Genomic DNA, 14977 nt, shown 5'->3' with positions numbered 1-14977 from the left:
TTAGTGCAATATAAAAAATGCAAATAATTTTTCTGTGAACCACCAAAGTTTTCTCGTGGACCAATGGTTGGTGACCACTGTTCTAGACCAGCCTGGAAAGTTAATAAAAATCCAGGCCAAAGGATTTTAATTGTAACTGCTATGAGTGACTTCAGTCAGAGTTGTTGATGTTACCGGGCAAAGTGTTTTTCCATCCATAGCTACTGATTGTAAATAGGACCAGGTGGACAACTTCCTCATGTTTCAGAGTGTAAATTAAATGACCAGAGACCCAAAGTGTAGTTCTGGTAAATGCTTATTTTCCTGAGTCCGTGCATTAACATGCAAAACATAACATGGTCTGTTTGGTTTTCTTCTGTTGTAATCTATGTGAATCTAATCAAAGGTGGATTGGTAAACAAGTTAAAAGGAATCCTGGCTCTGTTACAGGGAAGAAGGTCCCGTATTCCCAACTTCCAAATGTCCAGATTCGTTTCAGGAATTCAGGAAATTTAAAACCTCTGCCCAAGGGAAGGCAGGGAAGGATGCTCTGTGCCACGCTTGTTGCCACTTTCTCCAGCATGAATCCTTTCAACTTTTGAACATCTGCTGAAGTTGACCCACTCTGTTCAGGACCTGAAGGGGGAAATGATTTTGTGCAATGGGGGTTCATCATATTGATTTGAGTTCAGTTTGTGTGAATTCAAGTAAAAATTCCGCCCGGTTCTTTGGACAACATTTTGGGAGCAGAGCTCCTCACCTGCCATCTGTAGACAGGTGGCTCTTGGCCACGGAATCAGAGGTGCTGCAGATGCATCAAAGAAGGTTTACAAGAAACCAAATAGCAGTTTTCAAGTCTGCACATTCCCATCCAGTTGTCTGGCAACCCCTATTATGTTACTGACTTGGCCACCCACTTAATACCCAAATCTTTTTTTTTTTCTAAATAAAGTTTTCATTGTTTTTTAAAATACAAATAACACATTTATGAACAAAGCGTTGTCCAGGTTTTCCCCTTTTACATCCACTTTTATACATAATCCATTTTACATCATAATTCTATTTCCAATTTCAACTCTATTATTCTCTTCTCATATTTTCCATCTTAAACTTATTTTCTTCCTGTTAAACAATATCATTAATTGCCCTTTCAAAGTTATACCAAATTATCATTTCATGATTCCTCTTTTCATCCATTTTACCCTAATGAAATCATCTAGTTATTTTTTATTTTTAGTTCCTTTTTCTTCTAATCTTGTTCTTCAATTAAGCCATGTTACTCTCTTCTCTTCTATTTTCTCATCTGAGTGCTCCATCATTTCTAGGTTATCCTTTCCCTCCAAACTTTCACATACATGTTTAAACATCTCAAATAGTTCATTATACATCGATGATACCAATTTGACAAATTAACAATTTTTTCATCCTAGTTCTGTTTCTGTTTCAACCCAATTTATTCTCTAATAATACCCTAATCTTGAAGGTCCACTTTTGCTGAAATATATTGTCCCTTCAGCTATAGCTTCAGTTCATTATATGATACCTCTTTTGCATTTATGAGATAGTTATTGGTGATTGTAAAGTCCCTTCAACTTTGTGAAGTAGGCACCATGACCCTTTTTTCTACAGAGAAATATAAAGTAATTGCAACGAGAACCATTTGTATAATTCTCTTCAGACAAGTAATTTCCAGATTTTTCTCTTCCTTGTATTGAAACACTGACAAAAGAGATGCTGCAGAAAGATCTAGTGGTATCTATTTCTGAACATGCTTCTTTGCTGGCAAATTCAGTGATCATTTGTGACTGATGTTGTAACGTCTGCTAATGTCTGCGCCTTGTTCTTTGGTAGGATGGCTTCACCCCGTTGGCCGTGGCCCTCCAGCAGGGTCATGACCAGGTGGTCTCCTTGTTGCTCGAAAATGACACGAAGGGCAAAGTGCGGCTCCCTGCGCTCCACATCGCTGCACGCAAGGATGACACCAAGGCGGCTGCTTTGCTACTGCAGAATGACCACAATGCCGATGTGGAGTCCAAGGTTAGTTATGCAACGTTTTTTTTCTTCAAAGGACATTGATTGATGTGTGCTCTTCCTCCGCTGCTCCTAGACCAGAGTTTTGATGATGTAAGACATCTATCTCCTATGCCATGGCTTAATGAAAGCATTTTTTTTCAAGTTGCATTTAACGTTGAACTTGAATGCACAAACCAATTTTAGTCAACCAATTATAGTTCAACTCTTAACAGTTATTGCAAATGTAGAAATAGCAGCAGCAGGAGGTCTACGGAGATTCTCGGTCATCCAGGTCATGCTTGTCCCAAAGGTGCTTTTCCATGAGAGGCAGAATGTTTTCAAGGAAAGAAAACCAAGAAAGTCCAGATGCCTTTTAGAAAAGCATCTTTGGGACAGCAACACCAGGAGGTTTGTTGTTGGCTGCTGCCCCAGAACTGGTAGACTTTTGATTCATAAGTGTAGGCTCTGTATCCATATCTCAAAATCGTTGAAGGAAGCCTGCAACAGGCAACTGGTGGTGAGAGGTCCTTCTCTATTTGAAACATTTGAGGTCCATCAAGAGGCTATTGCAGTCTTGAGCTTACTTTACTGAGCCCACTGTCACTCTAGTGCAGGAGAGTGAAAGATTCATTCTAGGGCCTACCTGTGTGACCCCCCAGCCCATGAACCAAGGGCTGGTTAGTCTCGTTTAGTTCTGAAGGGATAGGTCAATTTCTAGGGCAAAATAGGGGCCTTAAAGATACATGAGAAGCCCTTGAAGTGCCTGATGTTCCTTCCCAAAATGGCTCTGGCCTTGCTTACCCCAGATGGGGCCCTTGGCACATGAACGAAACCTGGCACAGCTTCCAGCCCATGGAAGTGATTCTCTTTTCTCGTTGTTCTGTGAGAAACTGGCAGGACTCACAATCAAGAAGTCTAGAACTGAAGGCTGTCATGGGAGAGAGGCAGCAAGAGAGAGAGGGGTGGGTGGGGGTGTTTGATTTCTCCCAAGGGGTATGGACTTACATGTTTAACCATTTGTGTTTCCGCCGGTCAGCCCTGCTTCCCTCCTGTGCTTTGTTTGTGATTTTATTTTAGCCTCATCTGGCCTTCACAAAGCTTTCTGCCACATTATGGCCGTTGGAGAACTAACCATCCATTTTCCCCCCTTTCCTTTGCTTCCCAATGTGTTAACCTAGATGATGGTGAATAGAACAACCGAGGTATATCTCTCTATCTATATAAAGTCTTCTCTGTGTTTCAACTTTGAGTCTCTCTGTGCATCATCGCTCTCCTTCTACCACTCAGAGCTGCTGCTTCTTTTCTTCCTTCTCTTCTCTGCGCTGCCTTTTAGAGGAGTAGAGAGTGGCTTCCGTCTGAACCGAGGGTGGCATGTGCTGATGGGGGGCATTGGGGTGACGGGGAATGTAGTGGAGGGGCAGGGTTTTCTGCAGCTGAGCCCCATGCTTTAAAAATGCCACTTGAGAGAGCTTCAGTGGAAGTCATGGTCTCCCACCCCACCCCACCCGCCCCAGAGCCAGAAGACGGGAGTCCGGCCGGTGGGCCTCCATTGCTGGAGACTTTATCCGTGCAAAGCTGCAGACATCTCTGGCCACTTCTGCACCTGGGACTGGCTCCTGCATGACACTTGGTTGTCGGCATCCACCAGAAGGGACAGATTCTTCAAAGGGACTCAGAAAGGTCTGAGTTGGAGGCAGAGGGAGCATGGCTAACCAGGCTTATGAACCATTTCGGAAGCGGATGGGTTCCCGACGAAATTTTCACTCGTGGTGGGAATGGACGGAATGGCTGCATGTTTTAGCATTTGTCAAAACAGGGGAACTTTTTTTTTTAAAAAAAAAACAATCACTCAAGTGTCAGAGCGGCTCACTTTGTTTGGATGGATATTTTCTAATGAAATTGTAAGTTTAATCCAGCCTGATTGCTCACAGTGGGAGACTTCATCTACAATAAATTAAATTAATAATAAATTAATCATAGAATACATTTTTTAAAAATGCACCTCTTATTAATTCCTTTTAAAATAGACTCTGGTGCTGTTTCAATTAGCACCTATCTACAATCTTTGGATAGTAAACATAGCCAGCAATTATTTTAGGGGATTTCTTTCTGAACTTTAGCAGGGAAATTTTAAAACATTTAACTGGCGAGGATGGTGAAATATTCATCCCAGATAGATATTTCCAAAAACACATTGACTTAACAAACTAAATGGCAGGCGTCATTTGCCTTGTATTGGAAGCATGTTGGGTACTTTCTTTTTGAAATAGCCAAATACTTTTTTTTACTTTTCCTCTCCCAAAATATGAGTAATATATTTTCTTCTGAGCTCTTCCAACCTCCCCATCCTCAAACAGACCATTAAACAAAACAGTGGTGAAAATTAGAATGCCCACCCTATTTGGGGAACATGCATAATAGGAGCTCCTGGAAGACATTTGAAAAAAATAACAATAATTGATATTTTGCTGTGTATGTTGTGGTTGTTTTTCTTTATCTTTCAGAGTGGCTTCACCCCTCTACACATAGCTGCTCACTACGGGAACATCAATGTAGCTACGCTTCTATTAAACCGTGGGGCAGCGGTGGACTTTACTGCCAGGGTATGTCGCAATCCGTTAAAAAAAAAATCAATTATGTATTCTGTGTAGGGTTCCTCCCAGAACCTTTTAAGCCTTTAGACCAGTGTTTCTCAAACTTGGCGACTTTAAGTCCTGTGGACTTCAACTCCCAGAATTCCCCAGCCAGCTATGCTGGCTGGGGGATTCTGGGAGTTGAAGTCCACAGGACTTAAAGTCGCCAAGTTTGAGAAACACTGCTTTAGACTACAGCTCCCATCATCTCTTTTTAGTAGAAATTGTGAGCAGAGAAGCTACAGGGCTGGCTTAGGGCAGAGGTTGGAGGCTGATTTGATGTTTGCATCCTGTAACACAGGGGTGTCAAACTCAAGTCCCAGGGGGTCAGATCTGGCCCACGAGGTACTTAGATATGACCCAAGGAGGCACCCTGGAAACAGCAAAGGAGCAGCCCATGGTGTTCCTGCCAGTGAAAATGGGCTCCCGTGTTCCGTTTTCGGCTGCCCCGGCCTCCTGCAACCCTCTGCCAGTGGAAAACGGAGCTTGGGAAGGCCCTCCTGAGCTCCATTTTCTACTGGCAGAGGGTTGCAGGAGGCCATGGCAGCCGAAAACAGAGCTCGGGAGCCTGTTTTCACTGGCAGGAGCACTTGGGCCACCACAGGCACCCCCGACAGGAGTGAGGTTGAACTGGCCATGCCCACCCCGGCCCCCTGAGGTCAAACACAACCCTGATGCAGCCCTCAATGAAATCAAGTTTGCCACCCCTGCTGTAACATGTAGGAACATTTCCAAGGAAGGTGAAGCAGGATTTTTCAAACCTGGAGATTCAGTTTCAAAACTTTGTTCCAATCCCCCCCCTCGATTGCTTGGTGGGGCTGATTAAGAAAAAAAGGGAAATAGGTTCCCTCTAGTCCCTGACTGTTAGGGACCCCCCTCCAGGCACAATCATGGGGCTCTCTGGCCAACCGTGCAGAAGTCACTCCTCCTGACATGCGTGGAGGAAGAGGTGAAAGTTTCGTATGCAGAACTAATGGTTCTGTTTGGATGGCAGTGGAGCTTTTGGTGCATTTTTCTTCCCCCTTTAAGGATGAGTCTTTTTGGGTTCATATCCAACGACGACTTCACTGAAGTGAGTCAGCACTAGAAGAGCAGTTGAGGATAGTTTAAGAAGATGACCATGCTACAAACAGAGGACCAGTTTTATTCCAGGAGAAGGAAGAACAGCTCCTGGGAAAAGAGTCCAGGCCTCCTCTATTCTCCCTCTCGCTCTTCTCAGCCAGAAATGAGGCTTTGGCTAATGATAGGAATGCTGAGAGAGGCCCTCTATTGGTTTAGGAGGCAGAGATGTCCTTGGATCCAGCTTAACCTCTGGCAATTGCATCGATTAAGGCTTTCTTGGCGGCGTGATAGATGTGGTCTGCTGCTGCTGCTGCTGCCTTTCAGGAAGTTTTTTGCAGCTTCCCAAGATGTATTAGACTTTTTGGATGGATGGATGGAGGGATGGATAGATATAGAGATAGATAGAGAGATGCGATACATAGAGATATAATATTGATAGATGATAGATGATAGATAGATAGATAGATAGATAGATAGAACTAGATAGAGATAGAGATAGATGATAGATAGCTAAATATAGAGATAGAACTAGAGATAGAAAGAGAAAGAGATATTAGATAGATAGATAGATAGATAGATAGATAGATAGATAGATAAGGTAGGTAGATAGATATAGATAGATAGATAGAACTAGAACTAGAACTAGATATAGATATGATAGATGATAGATAGATAGATAGATAGATAGATAGATAGATAGATAGATAGATAGATAGATATAGAACTAGAGATTGATATAGATAGAGATAATAGATAGATAGATAGATAGATAGATAGATAGATAGATAGATAGATAGACAGACAGACAGACAGACAGACAGACAGACAGACAGAGTAGGTAGATAGATATAGATAGATAGAACTAGAGATTGATAGAGATAGATAGAGATATGATAGATAGATGGACAGATATAGATATAGATGTAGATGATATAGATATAGATATAGATGAGATAGAGATAGATAGCATGATGCCCTGAATCACCAAGAGAGCTTTCTGGGTGAGCCCCTATTGCAATGGTGCCAGCTCAGGGCATTGCCAAGGCAACAGTGAAAATCATCAAGAGCCATCTGGTATTGGGCCCAGGGGTTTCTCATGTCATGGAAGAACTGCCCCTGAGATTAGGTGTGCAGGGCATGAGACACCTTCCTACCAGCTGCGGTTGCTGACGGGTCTTCCTATGCTGATTAGAAAAGGCAGGAAAACAGAAACCAGCCAGGGACCTCTGCTGCCCATGCTTGAAATCCCTGCAGAAGAGAGATTTTTCCTCCCCCCCCCCCCCACTTCCTCAGAGGTCCTCCAGGAAAGGGGGAGAGGCAATTTAAAATGGTACAAGAATGAACACCTTGAGAGCCACAGTGTGGGAAAGAGATTCCACCCAGGTGAAATGCAAAGGCTGTTTCTTTTCCCCCCACTTGCAGAATGACATCACTCCCCTCCATGTCGCATCCAAACGAGGGAACACCAACATGGTAAAGCTGCTACTTGACAGAGGAGCCAAAATCGATGCCAAAACAAGGGTAAGACTGACCACTGTTGCTGTATTACTCTGTATTGCAAAACAGTCCTGGACAATCTGGTCAATTTTGCCATCTTCGGCTCCAAGCCTCATCGTTAGTGCAGCATTTGCACACCATTGACTCTTGCTGGTTTACATATATTGAGGCTGATTAAAAACCACCCAAAATAAATTTCCACATCAAAGCATTCACCTTCTCAGCAGTCACCCAAACACATTGCACACCAAATGAGGGCAGCTCTCTTTCACTGCCAGAGGCAGAGCAAGCTCTAAGAAGGAGAGAGGTTTCAGGGGAAAAAAATAAGGGTGAGCTGGTCAGTGAGGGAATTGCATGTAAGGGCTCCTCTCCTAACTTAAGAAAGTGAAGACTCTTGAAACTGAGTATTTCAAAAGGAACCTTTAATTAAGTAGAATGGCAGCCATTGAATTCAAAGCAACATCTGAATCCCCTTAGGCAATGCAAGTAGAATTAAAGCAGTAGAGACCCCTCCCATTAGTTAGAATGCAGATTTTAGCAAATACACAGGTGTGAAGATGTTTCCTTTATCAACTGCCCTGAGAGACGAATAAACATACATTCCCATGGCTATCTTCCGTTAGACATTAAAGTGAAACGTCCCACATGGCCATCATAAACATTCCCCCAAAAGGTGGTGGGATCTCAAGGCACTTTGGCACCAGGAAACTAGTTGTAAAATATCAGTTGTCACAGGCCCTGCTTATAAATCTACTCCAAGGCCCCCCTCCTCCCAATTGAATGGCAGTATCACTTTTAGGGATCTGACTCCTAGGGTTGGATACCACTGTGGCCGCCTGTGGAGGATGGGCTTCCCCTCCTTGCAGGAGACTTTGAATAGGTCTTCCATCCCTGCCACCACTTTGGACCGGGAGGAGTTCACCAGCAGGAGGACATAAGCTCCATAGCTCCCTCGCAATTGGCGCTGAAAAAGACATAGTCAATAGTGGGATTCAGCCAGTTTGCGCCACTTCGGGAGAGCCGGTTGTTAACTTTTTGAGCAGTTTGGTGAACTGGTTGTTGGAAGAAATCATTAGGGAAGAGAACCGGTTGTTAAATTATTTGAATCCCACTGCTGGACATAGTATTTAGATGGAGGTCCCACAGATGACTGGTGGGAGACTTTGCTATATCTTGTGACAGCAATACTGGCTGTGCATTGTTTGCAGGACTTCTGGTTCTCTGCTTCCATTATTCATTGGAATAATGAATCATGATTATTCAGAGCCCTGGTGGCGCAGTGGTTAGAGTGCAGTACTGCAGGCTGCTGGCTGCCTGCAATTTGGCAGTTTGAATCTCACCAGGCTCAAGGTTGACTCAGCCTTCCATCCTTCTGAAGTGGGTAAAATGAGGACCCAGGTTGTTGGGGGCAAGAGGCTGACTCTGTAAACCACTTAGAGAGGGCTGCAGAGCACTGTAAAGCGGTATATAAGTCTAAGTGCTATTGCGACTCTGGGGGAGGTTTCTTTAGATGTGCCCTGGGCCCCATGTAGATTTATTCCCCTCTCCTGGACCCTCTTTTTCTTTTGGAGCAGCTGATAATCTCACACTTTGGCATTTGAGCTACAACAGGATCTTAACAATAAATAAGATTGCCCTTACTAGATGTGATCTCAATGACTAAAGCAATAACACCACTTTTTTCTCCTGCCTAAAAGATGCTCCCCAGCATATCACGGTGGTTAATGGAGCACACAGTGTACTCAGGGAATCATCAAAGCTGCTTTGAAAGCACTTCTTAAAAATGCGTGGAAAAGAAGTGATTGATGTACCTTAAATAAGTAAAAGAGGAGATGTGACAGCTAAATAACATGTTGTATAGATCTTGTTTATGGTGCTAAGCTTGTTGGCATTCCGGAATGTTATTTTCTCTTCATTATTATACTGATGGGCCCTTATATTTTTCTGGTGTTTATTTGGCTGCTTTTGAACCTCTTTGACATGGTGTTCAGGTGATTGTATCTTGTCTTAATAAATTGGCTTATGAATAGCTCTTCTGCCCACACATTTATCCTCATCTCCCCCTCCTTTTGTGGGAGGAACAAGCAAAGTGCAAAGTCCCAAATTAGCTGGAGTTGCTTTGATTTGTCCAGGGTGGCTCTGGAGATTGGTTTTTACAGGCAGTGTCTGCCCTCCCAGTAAGACCAATATCCTAGGGAATATTGCCACTTGGGGCCACAAATGCAAACTGTAGTACCCCCCCCCCCTTTAAAAACAGAGATAAGGTCATCTCGTTCCAGAAAGCACCTATAGGAATGAGTGGCATTGAAATGACATGAAATGGTTTAAGATCTAGTTTTTCTGAAGGGCACTTGGGATGGATGAGTTGCAACTGCTTTTGGGTAGAAGTCAGGCTGCTGGCTGATTCTGTTTCCTGCAATTGTGGTTATTTGGTTAGCTTTGGTCACGTGAATGGTGTTCTATTGCAACCTGGTGACTAAACCACTCACATTCACTGTTACCTGGAGCATTTGAGCTCCCAGTAAACAACCACCTGGAGCAGTGATGGTGAATGTTTTTTTGCTCGGGTGCCAAAAGTTTATGCACACATGTGATAGTGTACACATGCATGCCCATACCAGTAATGCAATGCCCTCCCCACCGTGCCTGCGTGCACAACCGCCCTGCACATTTGCGCAGGCCTCACTGAAGCCTCCGTACTTCCAGTAGACCTGTTGGGCTGTATTTTGCTGTCCCCAGGCTTCAGGAAAGCCTCCTTAAAGCCTGGGGAGGGCAACGTACGGCCCAAAGGGCCTACCAGAAGTTCATTTCTGAACTTCCGGTAGGCCCAGTGGGCCTATTTTTCACCATCCACAGGCTCCGGAGGTTTTCCTGATGCCTGGGAAGGGCAAAAAATGGCCTCCCACCACCATCTGGAAGACTGAAAATCAGCTGGCCAGCATGCGCATGCGTGTTGGAGCTGACATAGGGCAACGCCTTGCGTGCTCTCAGATATGGCTCCACGTGCCACAGGTTCGCAATCACGGACCTGGAAGAACCAAAGAATAAGAAAGTCACCTAAAGGCCTTAGGAAACTACTCAGTCCTGCTTTCCTTCTCAGGGTTTTGACTCTGTGGCACGTTCAGGTTTAAATGGAGCTTAGGAGAGTTGTGGGCTTGATGTGTTGTGCAGCCACTGAATGATGTGATGGGAAATACGAGGGCTCAGTCTCATAGACCAAGGCTACGGGTAAAATATGCCTCAACTGTGAAGTAAGGCAGTGTAAGTGCTTGGCCTGTCACAAACTCCCTCAGTCATCTTAAAGAAAGTGACATTAGCTGACACTCTGTCCTGGAGGAACATTGTGAAAAATGCCAAGGAGCAAAAAATCCAAATAAATGTCAGTTAAATAGCAGGAAGCAGGACCTTCCTGGAGCTTGAAGATGGCTGCGTGAAGCACACTAAGTTGTGGTTTTCTGAATTTGGGAGTTTTTTGGGGTAGTTTTTGAAATGATGAATCTCATGAGTTCTGGAAGCAAAAGAACTAGGGAAATGTGTTGTCAAACCTCAGAAATTCAGGGATCGGGCTTGAGCAGCTTGGAATGATTTACCTTTCCAAAAATACAAAATTTTTGGTTGTTTCTCATTAACTCATAGATGAGAGTATATGTTGTGGCCCACCAGTTGTGGGGCCTCATTTTACCCACCTCTGAAGGATGGAAGGCTGAGTCAACCTTGAGCCTGGTGAGATTTGAACTGCCAAACTGCAGCTAGCAGTCAGCTGAAATAGCTTGCAGTACTGTACTCTAACCGCTGTGCCACTTGTCTGTTTTTGTTGGCTGTAACTTTATATCCTTCAGGATGGTCTGACGCCTCTGCATTGTGGAGCCCGAAGCGGCCATGAACAAGTGGTGCGGATGCTGCTCGACCGTGGAGCCCCTCTTCTTTCCAAAACGAAGGTAATAATGTGGAACTCCAGATTTGAGGAGTCACGGAGTCTATAGTCTCCCATTATATCCAGCTTGTAAAGAGACTTGTAAAGGAAAAGAGGTTGGCTGAATATAACAGGATTGGAAATTCACTTCAATCCATGATTTCTGTTGTTTTCCATCTTAGGAATAGCTTTGCATTTGGGTGGGACAGGTAATGCCTTTCAGAATTCTCAGGATGCTTCTTTGTCTACATTATTTTATGTTACTTATAACAAAAATTCTGTAACTCAGGTTAGAACTGTAATGGTGAACCTCTGGCACGCTCTGTGAGCATGTGTGCCATTGCCAGCTGCAACCTCGGGTTTTCGGTGCTCTGGCACATGCGAAGACCAGCTGGCCGGCACACGCATGTCCACGGGCCAGCTGGTCTTTGGGTTTCTGGGCTCCAGCACGCACTAAGACCAGCTGGTGCGCCAGGAACCAGTTTCTGAGGTTTCAAGATTTCAAGTTTCCAGGGCTGCGGCCCGTGTGAGCACACATGTGAACATACGTTCCAGTTTAGGGACTCAGTGCTGTAAAGTTTCGCCATCACTGGGCTAGAACTTCTGCACCCATTTTTCAGTTGGGAAATGGGGCAATTGTAGAAGTAGTGGCAGGTTCAGCATAAGATTCAGCCCTGTGTCTTAGTTTTTTTTAAACAGAAACATGCTGCTTTCTGTTTTTTCTGCCTATATTTGTGAGCAGGTGAGAATTAAGGGACCTCAAGCATGTAAGACAGATAGATGCCTATTGATATTCAGTATATTTTTCTTCCTGTCTCAGGTGAAAATTTATTCAAACAGGATTTTCAGGTTTTGTCAGTGTTTGGCCAGAGATTAATCAAGCAACGAATCAGCGAACACCTAGAGGCAAACAAAGTCATAACCAAAAGCCAACATGGGTTTGTCAAAAACAGATCATGCCAGATAAATCTTATTGCATTCTTTGACAAAGTGACAAAATTAGTGGACCAGAGGAATGCTGTGTGTATAATTTACTTGGACTTCAGTAAGTCTTTTGATAAAGTAGACCAAAACCTAGTTACTTGATAGGATAGAAAAATGTGGGTTAGACAGCATCACCACCAGATGGATTCATAACTGGTTGACCAGTTATGAATCCATCCCAACATGTAGCCCTCAATGGAACTGTATCAACATGGAAGGAAGTATGCAATAGGGTACCCCAAGGCTCTGTTTTAGGCCCAGCACTCTTCAACAACTTCATCAATGATTTGTATGAGGGAATAGATGGGGAATTCATCAAATTTGCAGATGACACCTAGCTGGCAGGAATAGGCAACACTCCAGAAGACAGGCTTAAGATACAAAAGGATCTTGACAGACATGAACATTGGACACTGTCCAACAAAATGAAATTAAGGGGGGGGAAGAGAGTAAGGTTCTACATTTAGGCAAGAAAAATGAAATGCACAGGTACAGTATATGTGGTACCTTGTTTAATAGTAGTAACTGTGAGAGGGATCTTGGAGTCCTAGTAGACAGTTGCTTAAATATGAGCCAGCCATGTGCTGCAGCTGCCAAAAAAGCCAACACAGTTCTAGGCTGCTTTAAAAGAGGGATAGAATCAAGATCACGTGAAATATTAATTCCACTTTATAATACCTGGGTAAGGCCACACTTGGAATACTTCATTCCAATTTTGATTGCCACAATTTAAAAAAGATGTGGAGACTCTAGAAAGAGTACAGAGAATAGCAGCAAAGATGATTAGGGGACTGAAGGCTAAAGCATATAAAGAATGGTTGCTGAAATTGGGTATGTTTTGTTTAATGAAAAGACGGACTAGGGGAGACATGATAGCAGTGTTTCAATACCTCAGGGGCTGTTACAAAGAAGAGGGAGTCAAGCTATTCTCCAAAGCACCTGAAGGCAGGACAAGAAGCAATGCATGGAAATTAATCAAAGAGAGAAACAACCTAGAACTAAGGAGAAATTTCCTAAAAGTTAGAACAATTAATCAATGGAACAACTTGCCTCCAGAAGTTGTCAATGCTCCAACACTGAAAGTTTCTAAGAAACCAAATAGGACAAACATTTGTCTGAAACGGTATAGGGTTTCCTGCCTAAGCAGGGGGTTGGATTAGAAGAACTCCAAGGTCCTTTCCAATTTTGTTATTCTATTACAGTCCTTCCATCTGTCAAGTTTTGACCTGCAATGCCTGTGATTAACTGTTTCCTATTAAATATTTCCCCCTATCATGGGCAAACCATTTGAGAAGCCTAAATTATGTTGTTGTTAGTTGCAAAGTTGTGTCCGACCCATCATGACCCCTTGAACAACATTCCTCCAGGCCTTCCTCTCCTGTACCATCCCCTGGAGTCCATTTGAACTCACACTGACTGCTTCGGTGACTCCATCCAGCCACCTCATTCTCTCTTGTCCCCTTCTTCTTTTGCCCTCAATCTTTCTCAGCATTAGGCTCTTCTCCAGGGAGTCCTTCCTTCTCATCAGGTTAAATTATGTTATTATTTATTAAATTTCTATAACACACAAATCTCAATACCTCTGAGAGGTTCACAAATAAAAAGCATAAAAAAATTAAATAATAGAAGAAAGAACGAGAAAGGAAATACAGGTGAAACTCGAAAAATTAGAATATCGTGCAAAAGTTCATTTATTTCAGTAATGCAACTTAAAAGGTGAAACTAATATATGAGATAGACTCATTACATGCAAAGCAAGATAGTTCAAGCCATGATTTGTCATAATTGTGATGATTACAGCTTACAGCTCATGAAAACTCCAAATCCACACTCTCAGAGAATTAGAATATTATATGCAATCAATAAAACAAGGATTGTACATAGAACAATATCAGACCTCTGAAAAGTATAAGCGTGCATATGTACTCAGTACTTGGTTTGGGCCCCTTTTCCAACAATTACTGCCTCAATGTGGTGTGGCATGGAAGCTACCAGCCTGTGGCACTGCTGAGGTGTTATGGAAGACCAAGATGCTTCAATAGCGGCCTTCAGCTCTTCTGCATTGTTCGGTCTCATGTCTCTCATCTTTCTCTTGGCAATGCCCCATAGATTCTCTATGGGGTTCAGGTCAGGCGAGTTTGCTGGCCAATCAAGCACAGTAATCCCATGTTCATTGAACCAGGTTTTGGTGCTTTTGGCAGTGTGGGCAGGTGCCAAGTCCTGCTGGAAAATGAAGTCAGCATCCCCATAAAGCTCGTCTGCAGAAGGAAGCATGAAGTGCTCCAAAATCTCCTGGTAAATGGCTGTGTTGACCCTGGACTTAATGAAGCACAATGGACCAACACCAGCAGATGACATGGCTCCCCAAATCAACACAGACTGTGGAAACTTCACACTGGATTTCAAGCATCTTGCAGTGTGTGCCTTTCCATTCTTTCTCCATACTCTTGGTCCTTGGTTTCCAAATGGGATGCAAAAGTTGCTCTCATCAGAAAAGAGAACTTTGGACCACTGAGCAATACACCAGGTCTGTTTTTCTTTAGCCCAGGTAAGATGCTTCTGATGTTGTTTGTTGTTCAGGAGCGGCTTGACAAGAGAAATACTACATTTGAAGCCCATGTCCAGGACCCGTCTGTGTGTGGTGGCTCTTGATGCACTGATTCCAGCCTCAGTCCACTCCTTGTGAAAGTCCCCAACACTTTTGAATGGCCTTTTTCTGACAATCCTCTCCAGACTGCGGTCATCCCTGCTGCTTGTGCACCTTTTTCTTCCACACTTTTCCCTTCCACATAACTTTCTATTAATGTGCTTTGATACTTTGGGAACATCCAACTTCTTTTGCAATTACCTTTTGAGGCTTTCCCTCCTTATGGAGGTTGTCAATGATGGTTTTCTG

At 43.5% G+C, this 14977-nt stretch overlaps 1 protein-coding gene across 1 annotated transcript in view; it reads left to right on the top strand.

Moving 5' to 3' along the window:
* The window catches only part of ANK3 (ankyrin 3), a 197476-nt gene that overhangs the window by 72355 nt on the left and 110144 nt on the right, over window positions 1–14977 (top strand). The window contains exons 6-9 of the mRNA XM_081954513.1: window positions 1831–2016; window positions 4497–4595; window positions 7110–7208; window positions 11024–11122. Of these exons, the coding sequence (XP_081810639.1) occupies window positions 1831–2016; window positions 4497–4595; window positions 7110–7208; window positions 11024–11122 (483 nt within the window). The remainder of the gene's footprint in view (window positions 1–1830; window positions 2017–4496; window positions 4596–7109; window positions 7209–11023; window positions 11123–14977) is intronic.

The sequence above is a fragment of the Natrix helvetica genome, assembly GCF_964273705.1.
Source record: "Natrix helvetica genome assembly, chromosome: 5".
Lineage (NCBI taxonomy): Eukaryota > Metazoa > Chordata > Lepidosauria > Squamata > Natricidae > Natrix > Natrix helvetica.
The sequence above is the reverse complement of the archived record's forward strand: the minus strand, read 5'-3'. Positions and strand labels throughout refer to the sequence as shown.